General features: G+C 38.2%; 1 protein-coding gene across 4 annotated transcripts in view; it reads right to left on the reverse strand.

Moving 5' to 3' along the window:
• PHACTR2 (phosphatase and actin regulator 2) overlaps positions 1–18,183 on the reverse strand; it is a 132,905-nt gene continuing 114,722 nt past the window's right edge. For 3 of the 4 annotated variants that reach the window (XM_032682591.1, XM_032682593.1, XM_032682592.1), the window contains exons 10-13: positions 12,629–12,690; positions 11,493–11,630; positions 9,111–9,187; positions 1–5,497 (exon numbers count right to left, since the gene is read on the reverse strand). In XM_032682591.1, coding sequence (XP_032538482.1) covers positions 5,482–5,497; positions 9,111–9,187; positions 11,493–11,630; positions 12,629–12,690 — 293 coding nt within the window. In that variant the 3' untranslated portion in view covers positions 1–5,481. Of the gene's footprint in view, positions 5,498–9,110; positions 9,188–11,492; positions 11,631–12,628; positions 12,691–18,183 lie in introns of those variants that run through there. The other variant, XM_032682594.1, reaches the window with a different exon arrangement.

Below are 18,183 nucleotides of genomic sequence, written 5' to 3' on the forward strand. Positions count from 1 at the left end.
TTTCTTTAATTCCAAAATTTATGCAAGTTTACAAATCAGTATACCACCACACAAAGTAGTGAAAGAAGAGAAGATTTGTTCAGCAACATTTTACTATATCATAACAATGTTCAAATATTGTTGAATTTGACATAGTATTGAAAGACTTTTTTAATATAAAGAATTAATGACTGAACAAGGAGATACAGGGAATAACATTACTTTCTTCAGTTCTATCCAATGCAATATTTACCTCCTAGAAAATATTGGTGATATGCTGTATCTAGTTCATATGAGCTCTATTGCCATTAAAAACCTGAAACAAGGTGGGAACTGACAAAGTGAAACAAGAACTTATTAATTATTAAAGTTAATAAATAGAAACATTACAGCAAAATATGTTCATTTCACTCCTTTTCTCCCTTTCTCTCTATACATATGCTTCCATGAGTTTTGGTGGGGTTTTTTTTTCCAGATTTCTGTTAAACAGAAGCTTTAAGCTATTCTGGAGAATTTACTTTTTTTCTTTTTTTTAAATTTGATCCTCAAAATATTTTTGCCTCAAGCTAATAAAAGCTTTCAGAATCACTTTTTCTATTAAAATCTAGGTCCCAGCAGTGAGCATTGCACTGAGCTTTGTACAGTAAGAATACGGAGAGAAACAATAATGGAACTAAATGTGGCCCGTAAAGGCAGGAGGCAAGTTTATCCTTTTTTTTCCCCCTGAGTATGTTTTTATTTTAGTTTGCAGCAGTGGCACAGGTCTTAACTCCTTAAGAAATGACCAAAAAGAGATGATGTGAAAGCATTAAAAGATGCAGTTCAGGTGTGCCTGACAGTTTCATGCAAACGTAGGCTTTTAGCTTGGTTTGCTTTATCATTAAAGCATTAACAGACATTAAAACATGGGTGGATATTCTAGTCCCTGCTTAGTATGCCAGCAGTGTTCACACAGAACACTACCTGTCCTGCTAGGTAGCCAGGTGACAGTGTGGCTCTTCCTACCCTGGCTCCAACCCCTGCCGGCTGCAGCCGATGAGGGGATTTCAGCTGATTCCCAGGCTGCCAGACTAGATTAGACATTTTTAGGCTGTGCTGGCTGGATCTTCCACTTTATGATGATACAAAATTAGGGCTCAGATTAAATTTATAGTCAGGTTAATTGACTGCTGTTTTGAAACAAATTCTCTGATGTAGCTGTAGCAGTACTTGTTACAGCTCTGAGTTTGAAGCATTTCTGCAGGAAACAAAGCACTAATCTCACCTGGAAGGAGTGGTCTAATGGTCTAATTTCTTAATATCAGGGATACTTTAATGCCTTTGTTTCACAGCTTTCATTTCGTTTTCAAGTTAAAAAATAAGAAGTGGTCACCTGATAAGGTTTTTACATATCAACACTGAGGCTATGGTGCTCCTCTAAGAGGTACTTAGTGTGGCCAGAGCAGGTGGTGGGTATGCCCTGCCCCGCACCACATCAGAGGTCAGGAAAGGCCACCACAGCAAGGGACATGGACAACTGTAGGTAAATGATAAACTCAACAGATAAATGCAGTCTTGTAGACCTACAAACAGCTGTGAATACTTTCAGTGATTTTGAAAAGATGGTGCTCCTGGTCCTAACGTTTCAAATCACCAGATGAAATGGTATTTAGCTTAAGTAATCATTAGCATTTAATTTTTTTTTGTACTTGTTGAGTCAACATATATATTACAATTTGAGAAAATTCATGTAGACTGTATTTCAGCTAAAAAGACTAATACGTATTACCTGAAAGGAGAGAGACAAGAGACATTGTAGAATCATTTACATTTTTTATGTGAAGAAGAAATTAGGATTTGATTAAGCATCCATTCTTTTGCACCCACAGCAACATGGTATGATGCATGATTCTACTGATAAATGTGATATATGAGGTAATTTCAGAAACCACTACTTCAAGCTACTAATTTTCTCTTTGTATGGCTGTAGACATCTGAGTTCATATATGACTCTGTGGAACATTAGGTATAATACGTGTAAGGTTTGTCATATGTTGTGGATGACATTTAAATGATTTGTCCAGTTTGATAAAAATTAACATACTGCTCCCCATTAACCAGCTGGACTGTACTATGTGTCGCATGGAAAGTGTTATTTTTATTTTGCCTTTTCAGCATATTTTTATTTTTTCCTCAAGGATTACTCACTTATTAATTTCTCAGGACTTATCCTGATTTTTATCTTCTAACAGGCATGCGGCCCCATAGACAAGTATATGGCATATTATTTCCAATGGGCTGTTGATGCAACTTGAAGACATTTCAAATCACCGATACGGAGGGCTAGGAAATGCAGCAGAAACAGACTTCAGACAGCTCAATAAGGTAAAGCAAACATGCTTCACTTCTCATAGTGACATACCAAATTCTCATTATTTTTTATTGCATGGATAACACTTTCCAGCTGTTGTTTTTCTGCCAGTTGATCTTTAGAATATAAAAATAGTATATACAATTCTATGTCTGTGTGTGGGTATAATACAAAATGGATAGTTTATAGTTCTAATTCTGCAAGCATACTAAATTTTTACATAAGTTTCAATAAAGGCAAATCCTTTTGTCCACTTACATAAATTTGCTTAATTAGTTTGCTGAATTGTGGGTCAAAGAATGCATCTGATTATCATAAAAATAAAAAGAAATTAAAAATTAACTCAGCATCTCCATCGAGGCTAGTGTTCTGCCTCTAGCAATGGCTTGTAGTGAATACTTTAAAAAAACCTCCAACCCCAGAAGGAGGATAGGAAAAGCCTAAGTGATACCTCACCTAAGTATCCTCATTTCTTATGACATATTGCAGCTTGAAGAAGACTAAGCCAGAAGTGGTATCCTCACCTTTGCATTTTAACTATTAAAATGAAAAGGCAGCACATAACTTTCCATCCATGCTCCAGGCCTAGAATAGAGGAATACGTTCTTGCAAAGTCAAGTATTTAACTTCATCCTAAGAGTTTAACAAGTTTTACTTTGCTTGTGTAACCCATATGTACCCTGGCATGTGAGAGGAGCTACTGTCTTATATAAAGTATATATAATCTTACCTTACTTTGTTCAAGTTATTCTGCCTGTGCAACAGCTATCCTTCTGCCTTTAGTATCATGGCTGCTTTCAAGTGTTTTGATGGGATTAAGGCAACACTGAGGTCTATTTAATTGCTTCACTTGTTTCCTTTGAAGTGAAATACTGTGTTTTATACTTCAAAGTCAACATAGTAGACCTTTATATGATTTTGGACACACATTTCTAAATTTGGCAACATCAGCAAAAAAAAAAAAAAGTTTAAGCAGAACTATTCCAGTGTAAGTTTTAAGTTTACTCATCAAATTCTAAAAATAAAAATTAGCATTGTACCAGAATTGCTGACAAACCTTAACTCTAATGGCTTGATAATTCCTGCAGGATTTAGTGCCAAAGAATACATTTGCACTGCTTCCTTGATGTCAAAATAGTGTTTCTATATTTTTAAACTGATGGGCCTCCCAGAAGCTAAACTGTTTTCTGCAAATGGAATCCTAATGGCTCTTATTGATTCCATTAAAAAAGGAAGGTGCTGCTTGCTTTTCTTTGCTACAAGCATGTAGATGGTTATTTTATTTGGTTATTGATATTTTGGGCCTTGTACCTCATTAGATTTTTTACTAAAATGTAAGGGATCCTAACGTCATAAAAATCTTCTTTAAAAATGGTTTACCAATCTCTTTAAAAAGAATAGAGTGATGGCTGTTGGAATGCACTCTCCTGTTATTAGAAGTGCTCTTTGCTAAAATAATCCACCCCATTTATGCAAACCTGGTCTTGTTGTAAATAGCACTGAAGAGGGATATCTAATTTTAGCCACCAAATCGCCTTTCTGCCTTTAGGCTGACATCTAAAACAACAACCTTCAATTTTATAAACTAAAAACATTCCACAAGAATCTATTGCAGATTTACTGAGGTAAAAATCACATCTACACAGATCTTTTATTGCCAGAAAGGAAATACTTACACTTCATAATTAAAAACTGAACAGGGCACATAAAAGACAAAAATAAATTGTAATATGTACACACATTAGAAAGGATAAATAGCAAATATACTGTAATACTGCATTAAAAGTATGCATATGTGAATTCCAGACCCACCCCCCAAATGTTGTGTACATTAATCAAAGGATAAATAAGTGCTAATATAGGACAGAAAATTTCTTAGTGTAAACAATGCCACGGGCTTTTTAATGGGCCTTTGGGCCAACTTAGAAAAATCATGTATTGCCTTTCACACTCCATACCACTTAATTTTAATAGTACTGTATTCACATATACTATTTCAAGATCGTATAAAAAATTACAAATCTAAGAAGCATTCTTCACACTGAACAAAAGCAGGCTGCAGACACTCCAAGGATTTTCCTTCACTTTTACAGGACCACTGGCTGAAGACATACTGATCATCTGGGAGTTCTTCCTCAAAGCAATGCAAGAGTCCTTAAATGGAAAAAGTCACATTAGTAATCACTCCTCAAGCATACTAGCAAAGACTTCTGTGCCTAATTTTATTCTGCTTTTGGATTCACGCCGGCATGATGTCGAAGTCACCACTGCCTGCCATGATGAGAAAGATAATGATCCCTCTGGTTTGAATGGCAAGTGACAGAGAGTGTTTCTAAACATGAAGCATTTCACTGAATGTTATCAAACTTCAAATCCTCTTTATGTCTTTCTGAGGATCCAGAGTATGTTAACATTAAAAACCAAAAAATATGTGGCTTGTTCAATGTATTTTCCTGAAGCATGCACACTGGGATTTTAAAAAAGACAGATGAGTTATACTAGGACTAATTTCTGGCAACTGTATTTACTGGCACCAAAGAAAATTACAGTTCTTCACTAAAGTACTGATAACATGAGGTCTTATGGCTTGCTGTCTTTTTAAGACAGGCTGCAGCCACTAAAAAAACCCAAAAAAACATGCACAGTTGCTCACACACTCTTTTTTTTTTCTTTTAAATAATTCTCCCCACTGTGCATCATTAGGCAGTTCCATCCATTCCACTTTTCTCTGTGGACTGACAAGCGAAGACTCTCTTCCCCCAGCTCTCAGTCCTTTTCACACACCCCCTCCCTCGTAGTTACCCTCAGTCACAACCCTATGAAATCTGATGAGTTCCTGGTAGCAGGCTCTCAAGCGATTGTCTTCAGCACTTCCTGACTTGTGGAGCTCTGATGAAGAAGTCCACCAAGTTGTCTGTGTGGGGTAGCCACAGACTGTGGTCTGGCTGAACACGGACAAATGCTTCACGTGAGTTCTCCTCCTAGACAAATCATTTGTCCATTGATAAAGACGAGGGCCACTTTCTTCATTAACATGAGGGTAAACTGTAGCACACACTCATACTTAAGTTCCAGTGCAATATCAGGTCTTCAGGATGCGATGATTTCCCAAAAGAAAATTGTTACATGAAATATGGGATGTGGTCAAACTGTTATGGACGATGAAACCTGAAAAGATAAATTAAAAAACCTGGAATTATATTATTTCAACTGAAAATGAACCTGATCCTCATCCTGCTCTCATAGCTGTTTACTTTTTTTGCCCAAACAGAATTATTCCTGATTTTCCTGGTCTATGTGGGTTTAGAGGCACACCTATTATCACTTGCTGTCCATCTCTCTCTACTTATAAAACCAAACAGGGATTTGGTGTGGCTCAAGCACTGGTGTATCACTGTCTGTCCATACCATTAACCTGTCACTGTGGTCTCTGGCATGGTTTGGCTTGGGTCAACCAGCTCTTTCAGGTACTGCCTGGGCATGTTTGGCATCAGCACAGGACAACAGGCAAGCTGGGTATGGGGGGATGTTGCCCTGTTTTGGGGTGAGAGGGATAGGTTAATTGTATGAATTCAAGCTATGCCAAGCCTGCCTCAGGGCCAGAGAACAGTGTCCAGTCTGTTTTGTTTGCCAGTACAGATTTAGCCATAATTGCATCCACTACTTGGATGACAGTAGCTACTATGGGAAAAGCTTTGATAAACCATAAGACTTAAATTTCTGGGTTTTAATCCTTGTGCAAAATAAGGCTAAAAAAGGTGGCATTTTTTTAAAGTACGCAACAACTTTTATAGCACTGCAGATGCTTTCTTCCTATTATCAGCTGAAGGCCCAAATATATCCAACTGTTTTTTAGGCTTTTAGGTAGAGCATGTACATTGCTCCAGATTGCCTGTATGATGGCTAGAGAGATGGATTGCTCCAAAAGGTGTCACCAACCTTTTCTACAATAAGTTAGGAACCTACAGCAGTTGAAATTCTAACTCATCTTAAATGTAATGAATCCAAGCAAAAGGGTAAGAAGGACACCAGTATCAGGTCTCAATGTATCTATCACCAGACATAAATATCTCTTTAAATGGCTTATAAAATGTATCTGTCCATGAAGTAGTAAAATATGCAACAGCTTGAAAAAAGGCAAAGGTAATGATGCACGTAATACAATGGATTTACCTAAATTTTTGTTTGACACATTTTCTCTTAACAGTTCCAGAGAAGAGAAAACAAGCCACACATTACCCCACATTACAAGCTGATTCAGTATAATACAGGGATGCATTTCTCAAATAAAGGAGGTGCACACAAAAGCTGACATTCACAAGTATGCAGCTCATCTGCTAAGTGAAGGTACAGCGGATTGCAATAAAGACATAGGGGTTTTGTATTTGTGTTGAACGATATAGTGGACTACATATAGCATTTCCATTAGAAACACTTCATTAACTAATATCCTCTTTCCAAACTTCTATGTATTTATTTTTAGAAACTTGGTTTCTTGGATTCTCTCATGAAATAACAGAAAGGATCAGTCTAAATTACTAGAAGTAGAAAAACAGTTAAACTGACAGTCATTGCTGTAAATGATGAACAATTTTAATTTTCTATGTTTAAAATAAAATTTTAACAATTCAAATATGTTGTAAGTACTGATTAGAATATTAAAGCATCTTATATTTAATCTGTAATAATATAGGAAACCATATCCTATAAACTATTTTTTGTTTAGTAAGCAGCTTCGTTGTCTCATTCTATCACAGAACTTTATGAATAAGGCTTTGTTAACCAGCTGCCAGTGCAAGTGCCTTTTGGTTTGCATTATTTCAGTGATCTTCTTGGAAAGAATCAATCTCTCTAGCTAGAGGCTTCTGTCTATGGTTTTCTTAAATCACTTTTTTTATCAATCCAAATGTAGCAGAAACTACATAATTTTTAATGAGAGGTCCCAGAGGAAATGGGATCTCTTTTTATTTTCAAAATTGCAATTGACTTAAAACATCTGCACCTTATTTTGCTCTTAATTAGCTTTTTCTAGTGTTACTCTTCTGACTTCCGTGCAGTGACTCCACAAAATGATCAGTGAAACAAAAGAGGGTGGAGAGGGAACAGAGAACCTGATTTCTCTCATGTTGAAATTCTTTTGGGACCCTATGGAACCACTGCCTATATTTACCATTATTTGGCTGTGTCTATTTTTTGCTCCATTTTCCAAGGCCCTCCTCGAAAAAAATAATTCACTTTTTAACTGGTTTGTCAGTCCACTGGATTTCTGGTTCAGCTTTCAAAAATCCAATTGTAATAAGTCTCAACTGTTTTCGAACCTCCTGAAAAAATATCCAATTATTTTTGTATGACTCATGCCTATCTGTTACTTATGCGTCGATATTGCAGTGCAACTCAGGAAACACAACAATGTAAGCAGGGAGTTGGTTTCTATACCTGCTATTTTTATTCTCTCCCTTGGGATGTCCTTTTTTTAAAAAGCAGTATTTTTATATATTCTGAAAAAGATACACTACCTAGTAGCTGAAGAGACAATTACATCAGAAGCCAAATGAAAATATACATCTTCATGTTTGAAAAGAACATTTTCTAATGGTCAGAATGTGACACTAAATTAAAACCTTGCCTCCTGGTTCATCTCCTGGCTTAGGTTTGCTGCCTGTGAAACTGGTTTGATTTTCTGAAAATGAATTTGTTCATGTTGTATCTACAAAGAAGTAACTTTACATTATTATTAAAAAAAATATCCATGTTTTGGTGAGAAAGGAATCACTGAAGGTGTGAAATCAGGCAATGAAGCAGATGAGGCATGAAACATCCATATCCCATTTTGAATTTTCCTGTTACACACTCTTAAATTAGAAGGTTCACACTAGGATCCCTAGCTTGGATCCTGAGTTTGGTTGAAACAGTAACAGGAAACAGAAAGGATGCAGTCTTCGGCAATTATTTTTATTTGACTTAATTCTCTGTAGAAGCAAAGGCAACAATACTGTGTACACAATGTTGGTTGATCCTAACATCAAGTTTTGCTTGCTGGTATCCGTTTTCAGCCTTTGTAACTTCCAAGAAGCATGAACACATGCCACGGGGATGACAGGAAATGTCTCCCTCCCCCTAGGAATAACTGCCAAATTTTAAGGCCTGCTAAAAACTATGGACACTTCAGAGCTCTTGAAAACAATAATGCTTCAGACAACAATTTGGTGTTATCCAAAGCAGAGAACAAAACAAATCCAGATTAACAGATAAGAAGTGGCAAAAAGGGAATCTATCTTGTTCCCCAGAAACTGCTGCCAGGTGCCCAGGTGACCCTTAGAAAGCTTGCCAAAACACTGGCGAGCTTTTCTGAAGTTCAACACATCATCTAGTTTTCACTTAGCAAATGCATCTACAAAAATATATACTTTCATGAGCAAGGGAGCGCTGCCACAGAAGGAAATGCCTTTATTTTTGTGCGCTTGAGGACTACTAACTTTATCTGTGAGAACCACCGAGTTCTTTCAAAGGACTATTTTTTAGATGCCCCAAACAATCTTTTTCTGTGCAACCAATCCATTGCAGTCACCTTCACTGCTGTACCAACTAGAGATGGCATCAGCAGCACTGGGAATTCTAACAGAATCACTGGGAATTCTAACAGAATCACTGATGAGATTCAAGGGGACTCATGGTAGGAATCCATACAAATCATGACACAACTGCAGAGGACTTGCAGAAAGGCAGAGGGTTGCTGTCATGTCCATGTCTCACACTTATGCAAGAAGAGGGATTCACCCACCTGGTAAATTGCCGACTTTCCTCGTGTACTTCCATTTCTGTGCTTTTAAATTCATTCAGCTCTTTCCGTATTGCTGCCTAATAAACAATAATGATATATGCAACTGTAAGAAATATGAATTTTAAGGAAAGTAATGAATATGAAAGGAACCTTTTGCACTTTCCTTACAGTTCCCATTTCAAGTCTCCCTTACTATAATCCACAGCTCTCACACATTTCTGATCATCAACAGGAATTACTTTTCTCAATTACAGCTGTTTGAAGCAGTCTTACATTACAAAGAAACCCAAAGCATCAAGCACCAACAATAAACAAAGAAACACCAAATCTACTTCAACGGGTGAACCAAGCCCCCACCGAAATACGAAATACGGCACTTCCTAAAGACAAAAATGGGCAAGGGATTGGGTTACTTTGCAATCACTTGATGAATATGCAGCCAGGAGGGGGTTGTATCTCCAGGCACAGCCCCTGAGGAGCTGGTGAGTCACTCCACCTGCACAGGCACCGTGCACACAGCAGGGGCCTTGTCTCTGTCTCCCCACTGGAGACAGGTCTTCAGGAATGCAAGATGAACAGCAATTTTTTTTTAAGTGGAATTAGTCATTTAGTTTGATTAGTTTTATGTAAAATGACATGAAATATTTGGACATTTCAGGTTTGTGGTTTCAGTTGGCAGATACTGAGGAACAGCAAAAATTCAGTGCATTTGTAAATGCTTTGTTGCTTATGTTAAGAGATTGATAAGCAATTTACTTCATCAAGTAATAAATATAATTTCTGAAATATTCTAATATACTACAAGGGGTTTTATTTCTATGCCACATGCCTTCCTACCTTTACTGTGAAAGGAAATGGCAGTTTATTCTTACTCTTTTCTTTCACTATTTTAAATAAAGACACTATCATTTCATTAAGCTCTAAAGAAATGTCATCTGGTGTGTATCTTTTCAATGCAGAACAGGCAAGCAGCATGATAGAATTATAGCATCACCAGACTGCAGTCTCATAAATGAGAAACTTCATTTTAAGCAGGGGATGGTTCTGTTTAGCCACAACAGCATGCTTACATGAAACTGCTGTTATAGCTAGGAAAGGGGCAGCAATTTCTGAGCACCAAATCAGCAGGAAAGACATTAGAGCTCCAGCTTCTTAATATAGTTACAGTACAATTTTCTGCTCCCGCTGGAATTAGAAGAATGACTTCCCTGGGAAAAAAAAAAAGGGTGAGGGAGTTTCCAGGCAACCCTGGGTATGCCTTTCTGCTAAGGCCAACAAACATGGGGCTCACAGAACCAGCCCTGGGCACCTGTTCATTACAAAGTTAATTGAAATTAAAAACTGCTCTACTGAAGTAGGTAGAAAACTCCATTGTTTTTAATAGTTCAGTGTACGCTGGCTGGACTCAGGTCAAAGTGGAGGAGCTGGGTGCTCTAATCTCCCACACACTATGTGAGGATTAGAGAGTGCTCAGCACCTCCCAGAAACAACACATACAAACACTTCTGGCTACATTTTTAATGTCTCCACCTTGACTTGATACGAGATTCTCATTTGATTGTCAGATGAGCTGGCAGTTTTTTAATATTAATATTAAAAAATGCAAGCTGAAATAAAATTAGTGCTTCACCATGTTGAGCTAAAAGACAGTGAGTGCTTGCACATATCGCTTTTCATGTCAAGCACATCTCATTGGACTTCCATAAAAGTAGGTTCAGATCCATTGCTAAAAGGGCCAGTACTTTTTGCTACCTAAATCCTACAGCTTTCCTTTTTAAGTTCCTTTCCTATTAAGTGGTATAGGATGGAAATGGAAGAGTATTTTATGGTAATCTTTGATCTCTTTTTAAATGAGAGTCACAGTATCTTTTGTCTCATTCTTTGTAGTTAGGTAGAGGAACTATAAGCTGTACATTTTAGGGGCAAATTTCCCATGAAGTTGCACTGCATGCACACAGTCAGCTCCTGCACTGGTTGTTGTGGCCAAGATCCCTGAGGATCCCTGAGGATGAGACAGCTTCTACCTTTTTGCACTCAAACAAGTTGCAAAAGTAACTCTCAGTGGCAGAATTCGCCTGAATTCCACAAGTCAGGGCCACCTTTGCTAAGCATTTTTCTGGCTTAGCAAGGATTTAAAAATTAGAAAAATTAGGAAAAAAGATTAGAAATTCTAGGCTGAACTGTCATAACAGAGGTGGCAAATATGCTCTTAGTGGGCACCTGAGTGGGTTTTCTTATCTGCAAGCAATAGTACCATGACAATCTCGCTGTCTCCAGCAGATGTCATTTGTGATGCCGGCATCAAGAGAATGTAAATCAGAGGAAAGCTCCACAGAAGTAACAGATGCAAGCATTTTCTTATAATCTACATTTGTCTCTTGCCTTGTCTGCAGGAGTTAACCTGGCCCAAGGCTTGTCAGCACGACGGTCATAATCCGGAGAATCTGTGACTTCCACATACTCGTTAAATCGAAGGATTCTTCTTGCTTGAAGTTCAGCCACTGTAGGCCTCAGACTGAGCTGTAAGCAAGAGGCAGAAAATAATACACTTAATAAGATGAAATAAAGTAAAATAAAAGCCGAGGGTATGATGTAATCTCAAGAGAACTTTAATGGTATTTCTAAATAGGGTCACTTTCAGGTGTCTATAAAAAGGCACCATCCCGGGAGTGCTGCACAGGAATGGAGAGGCAGCACAACCTAATTTTTTCAATTATAAAAATAGTCTTCGTCAGGCAGGTCACAGGGAATCATGACAGTTATCCCTGGAATATTAATTGTGACTTTGCAACTGTCACAGCATTTACTCCACTAGGCCATTTGCATCAATGATTATACAGTTTGCTGTGTTAAACTGTAGTACTGAAATAAGCAGGATTAGGAACTACCTGCCTAACTAAAAAAATTGGTTTTGACCATCTGGGGGTCGTTATGATGCCAAATTGTTTCACTCCCCTCAAACAATATTCACTTTAATTAACTAAAGATGATCATATTCAGGAAACTATTTTTGCAGAGAAGAGCAGACTAGAGATACTTATGAAAACTCCCCACATCCTGTCCCAGAACAGCAGACCCATAACTGCTCCATTTCCAGGGACAATGAGCATGATCCCACCTGCAGAAGCTTGGACCACCAATGTGGTTAGAAGATCGGTGAAGGGATTTTGTAGAGCTTACATTGCTTTGCTGCCCCCTTCACTGCTCTAAGATCTACAGGTGTGGCTGCCCTCCAACATATGTGACAGCTCACAGAGGAAACGTGTCACTTATTTCCCCTGCTTACACAGACAAATATTAAGCATGGCCAGACTCTATATGCTTTTCCAGGTGTGGGAAACTGGACAGGATGGAGTTTGCCCCAAGATGGATTTGGCTTGTACTGCTTTTTAAGCAGATTTCTAATCTGGGGACATGACTGATGGACATCTGCAGTAATGTCTACACAATGATTTTTAGACTCTTATAAAACATAATTCTATGTGCACGAATACATAATACAAAAAACACATCATCACCTTTCTACTGAGTCTACGTTTTATTTCTCTTTTGGCTTCCTGTTCCTCTTCTTCATTCTTCTCTGTTTTCAGAAGAGATAAAAAGGAGTGAATATTTAAGTATTATAACTGCACATAATGTATATCTGTTGGTTGAAAGCTTCAGAACTTTAAGTCCTTGGTCATATTTCCTCATATTTCTGGATAGTGCTGCATGTGTTGTCTGCTTTTTGGCTTTTGTTTGCTCTCATTCTTTTCCCTATCCGCATTTCCCCTGATTCTGTAGACATCTCAAGTCAACTGTGGATCACGAGCACAGCAAAGAGGAGGTGCCTGTCATTTCCTTTCTGTGCATCAGCAAGCACGTACCCTGAAAGAGCTGCCTAATGTTTCAGTTAATTATTCTAACAAATAATTGTTAGAATTGTTGCTTTTACTTCCAACATGCCATCTCTTGACTTTAGAGTGAGAGTCTAGTTATTCATAAGTGTCAAGAAAAAAGTTTGCTCTGACTATTTAAATCAGACAAGTGTCTTCTACTGCTACAGGACACAATGAATCAATGAGATTTGTTTCACTGTCATTTGTTAGGGCAAATTGGTTTTATTACTTAAATTTTTTTTCTGGTTTTATAATGGGGGCATAAGATTCAGCACCCAAGCCCTCTTGGTTAAGGGCCACTGGCTATACCAGATGAATGAGTACAGCACAAATATACACGTGCATTTTTGGAATGTATTTGGGCATGTGACTAAAATGTGGTTTTAACAAATTTCTGTGCTAACCAAACTTGATTTCTTGATTGTCAGTGAAAAGCACACTTACAAAGACATGTTCATATGGGCTTAGCATGTTTCTAGATTGATGTACAGTTTGCAGAATATTATTTGCCCTTTCAGTCCACCTCTGATGGTTATATTCTGAAATATCCTATCTAGAGACATCCCTAAAATTTTGATCCTGTTTTAATTCACGGTTTAGGATTACGGACACCACATTATAGTTCAAGGGTAACTATAAATTTAAAGGAATCAATTTGCTCTGGATACAGCCAACCTTTATAGATGAAAAGGCAGTTTTAAATCCTAGTGTAGTCGTATTTGCCCTGTTTCCCATGTCCAGCTTGCTATGTTACTATAGGTAACCTGGCTACAGAAGAGTTTGTGTATCATGACTTACACACTGAAGGAAATGCTACAACAGGATACCTTGTGGTACTTGCAGATTTCCTTTGCTAACTCAAAGGCTTTCATAGAAGAAAAATACAAGGGAAAGGAGAAGAGGACAAATTATTAAAATGAAAAAGAAGAAAGATACAGTAGGAAAAAGGCAACGCCAGCCCAAGATCTGCTCTGTGAGAAGCGTCCAACACCAACCCCAGGTTTCCAAGAGCAAGATGCAATCTCACAGTCTTGCTGTCAGGATTAGGCTGGATCTCATACTGGTGGTGATTTTACTGAGATACTGAAACATGGATGTAATTTATGGTTTATTAATAACTTTTCTCTTAAATGGAAAAGAAATTGATGGCCTGTTTCCATAGAGGAACTGTAAATGGACTAAACCTGAAGAATGAAGAGTTATAGATTAATCTACATTTTAATTTTTTAATTAATATATCTATCAATAAACAAATTGGGTGTATTTAAGGACTTTGTACTCTTTTCATAAAATCCTCACCTAAAAAAAAAATCGAAAGCTCTCTAGCTGTTTTAGGACAGATAAATCATCTGCAGGCTTTTGTTTAAACATCCTGTCTTTGCAATCAGTAGACATTGTAGCTGAGGTAATTAAACACAAACTATTAATTTGGGGTTCCATTCACCTGGGAATCATCTGACGTAAAAAATTTTGTCCCTTCATGAATGGTCTACCTTGGAAACTCTCCAGTAGCAGACATAGCAAAAAAAAAAGCAGCTGAATATATACATCACTGTACTGTCCTTTCCTTAACTTAATTCATAAAATAAATTGTGCCTTATTCATATCTTGACATTTCTTTGCTATCTAAACCACAGTGTCTCCTCAGAAGCAGCAACAAGCTGCTTCACGTAAGAAATAGGGGCTCAGACTGCTTAATGCATACCTTAAGGAACTACCAACAGCATGGTCACCTGAAATACTGTTTTTCTATATTTTGAGGGAGGATACAATACCGTAAAAGAGTTAGTCTGGACATTTAGGAAGGTTGAAGGTTAGCTGCCTATCCCAAGCTGTAAAGCTACCTCCCTGTGGGTACCAGATGACTGCACAAAGGGACAACTGAACAAGGGAAAACACCCAAAAATAGGCAACACGCAAGGCCGTCATTATAGCTGCTGGGCAGAGGTCGAGGCAGGTCCTGGAACAGGCTGTCAAGAGAGCTGGCAGCCCATCTTTTGGAGGACAATACCAGCAGGAGGCATCAGGCCCTTCCTTCACTCCTGATGCAAAGCAGGAGGGATAAAACCCATGGGGAACAGATAGTCTTCTGTGTGAGAGGTCCGGGGACAGGATGTATTTTATACATTCAAGTTGGTTTACTTCTAGGAATAAAACTCAAGAGCTAAAGGAAATGGACTGAAATCTGATGGTTGCTGCTAATCTACTGAATCTGTTGTTTGGCAAACAAGCCTCTGTCTCTGGCACTGACTCATGCCTAAAGCACCAATTTCCCACCTCTGGCCCGCTGGGCAGAGCGTTGCTTTAAGCCTGGTGCTACAGAAACACTGCCTGGATACAAATTCCTACAAACAGTAAAATCTACAGTGTATTTTTGGTCTTTTAGGGTAAAAATTTTGAAAGTTGCTGTAATGAGTTAAGAAGATATGTGACGCTAAAAATAATGGGTCTGGTGCTCCTGGTTCCTTCAGGTATTGTGGAAAATTCCAGCCAGAGGGCCAAGATCTGGCTGCAGGTGACTCACTTGCCCAAACAGGAACACATTAATGCACAGAAACACACTTCTGCTTTCCACCTTAAAAGCAGATCTAATCTGTGTAGCGTGGAGAAAGAAAATATAAACACAGCATTCCCAGCTGCAAGTCCCCTCCTCAGATGTCCCGCTGCTGCCTTATTGGCAAAGGACCAGCCTAGCAAGCGCCCTTTGCTTCCAGAAGTCTCTGGTTAGATCCCAGCAAAACTATGGCTTCCCTCCTTCCCTGCCTGCACCTCCTAAGAGGTCAAACTGGGTTCTGAATCCTAACTGAAACAGTTTTGTTTATCATCACTTATTGTGGCCATCAAGTTAAACAATCCACTCTCCAAAGTCAAACCAGCAGCCTCCCTGGCATCTATACCTTATTGCTCGTGCAACTTTTGCCATATTAAATTTGGTCACCTTTTGTTCTTGGGGACATTTGTTTTGCAGCAGAAGGGGAAAAGAGAAAACAGAATTTTTCCTGCCCGAGGACTGTTCTGTTCTTGACCAGAAAGTACTCCTGGAGTACTGAACTTTCCATTGTGTCCCTATGGGATTAGCTATGTTTAGACTTCTCCGTGGGCTTGCTAGGGAAAGAGAAAGAAAAGACAAACAAAGCACTTGCTCCTCGCAGTGCTCTGAAACACACACAGTGGTTTCTCTTTCCTGATTTTACATTAATATTTCTTAACTAGCACTGAGAGCTAAAGCCAGTTTTCTAAAAGCCAAACCCTGTCTTCTACAAAGCCACTACTGGCAGGCATGCAGATGCACTGCACATGAAGTTCACTGTCCTTTACCAATACAGGAAAAAAATACAGTTATCTTAATCTGAAATTCTTGGAAGACTAGAAAGTTTCTTTGCCATACTGCAATACTATAAATACTGTTGGTTCAAAGCCAGTACACAAGAAACCTGTCTTTATAAAAAACACAGGGCTTTATGTATTCCTTCAAGTGGACTCTTGAGTTATCATAACTTTGTTTTAGTATGGGAAGTCTCAGAAGTCTGGATAGTTTTATTCAAACACTTTTTATAGAAATACGCCTGCAATGCCTTGTGATCATACTTGGAAACAGGATTTTCAGTAACTGGTTTATCTGGTAATATTATCAAAACAAAACTTCTTGCAAAACAGACTTCCTCACTAACTGGATATACAAAAAAAGAGAAAAAAATACGGATTTTTTTTTTAACCTCTTAGAGGATTTGGGCTGAACTTAATTCTGAAGTAAACATTTGGACCTTTACCACTTAATGTAACCTCAAAGTCTATGATAAATATTACTCAAAACAATACTTCCCCTTAGCTGCAATTTATATACATGCAATAATATAACCCCTCCTCCCCATCCACTGCTTAAAAATAGGAAGAAGGAAACTTTATGAAAGAAATCCCAACTTACTCACAAAAGCTGACTACACCAACAAAGGCATTTAAGACATGTAAACATTTTCAAATGATCCACAGGAAGGGAATGCAATAATTTTGATTTAAAATATGAGTGCCTTAGGGCTGAGAGAGAACTTGCACCCTGAAAGGGCTCTGAGTCAGACTGTCACCACAAATCCTGGCTTGCTTTGGTTCACTTTGCTTTTTACAGATCATTTTCAACTTGAAATATTTTGTATCTCAGAGATGAGCAAAAAGCAGTTTTGTATTCTCCATGTGCTCGCCAAGGACTCTGTGACTTTTTGTGATTTATCATTCTGCTCCCCAGCCTGTATTTTTTGCTCTCCCTTGCCTATTTAAGACAGCCCCTCGGCAGCAGCAGGGGAGGACAGCGGGAGGCACTGAGTGTAACGCTTGGTACACTGCCAAAAGCTTAAAGTAAACAAGTTGAAACAGGAGAAGAAATCTATTAACTGCTTTCAGGTCTTGAGCTACTTATTGCAAAATCAGTGAATAGAAAAAACATTGGCAAAAGTGATATTAAATACATTGCAGGTTCGCTACTAGGTTAGCTACCTTAAGGTAAACGAGACCGAAAGGGCAATAAGGGAGCCCAGCTGGTGCTCCCAGCTCAGTGGCCGTATCTTGGCCCACCAAAGATGTTTTGGAATTACCTTTCTCACATAGTCTAGCATGAGCAATCTGTGATATAAAAAAATATTCCTATTTCAAATTTTATCTTTATTTATCTATGCAATCTATAGGTTCAGAAATTACAGTTTTAGGAAGTCTATTCACATTATGTGCTGGATGGGAGTCCCATGACCCCTTTTTTGTGCACACATGAACTGTAGCTTCCCTCTTCAATAAGACATGGAGCTATTTGGCATCTGAGAGCTTGTACAACAGCAGTAAGATTTTATTAGCACGGATGGTTGCCTGAAAGCCAATAATTGCTGACTCCTCTGATTTGCTGGCTTGATAAAGTGACCGAGTCATCAGTCCATGGATGTTGTCAGGCAAACAGCCCATTTTCTTTCCCTCCATTACCATGCTGCACATCAGGGTTGCACAACTCTTCTGAATGATTGTTGGAAATAACAGCATTATTCCTTCTCTTTCAGGAGGTGTGAAAAGTTCTCATGTGCTAAGAATAGATGAATTTTTTTATTTTTTTGGTATGTGTGAAAGCCTTGCATGTGCATTTTCTTCATTTATTTCTTCTACTTAACCATCAAATACTAGCTACTCCCGTAGAATGAATACAGGGCTAGATGGAGCTG

The sequence above is a fragment of the Chiroxiphia lanceolata genome, chromosome 3, assembly GCF_009829145.1.
Source record: "Chiroxiphia lanceolata isolate bChiLan1 chromosome 3, bChiLan1.pri, whole genome shotgun sequence".
Taxonomy (NCBI): Eukaryota; Metazoa; Chordata; class Aves; order Passeriformes; family Pipridae; genus Chiroxiphia; species Chiroxiphia lanceolata.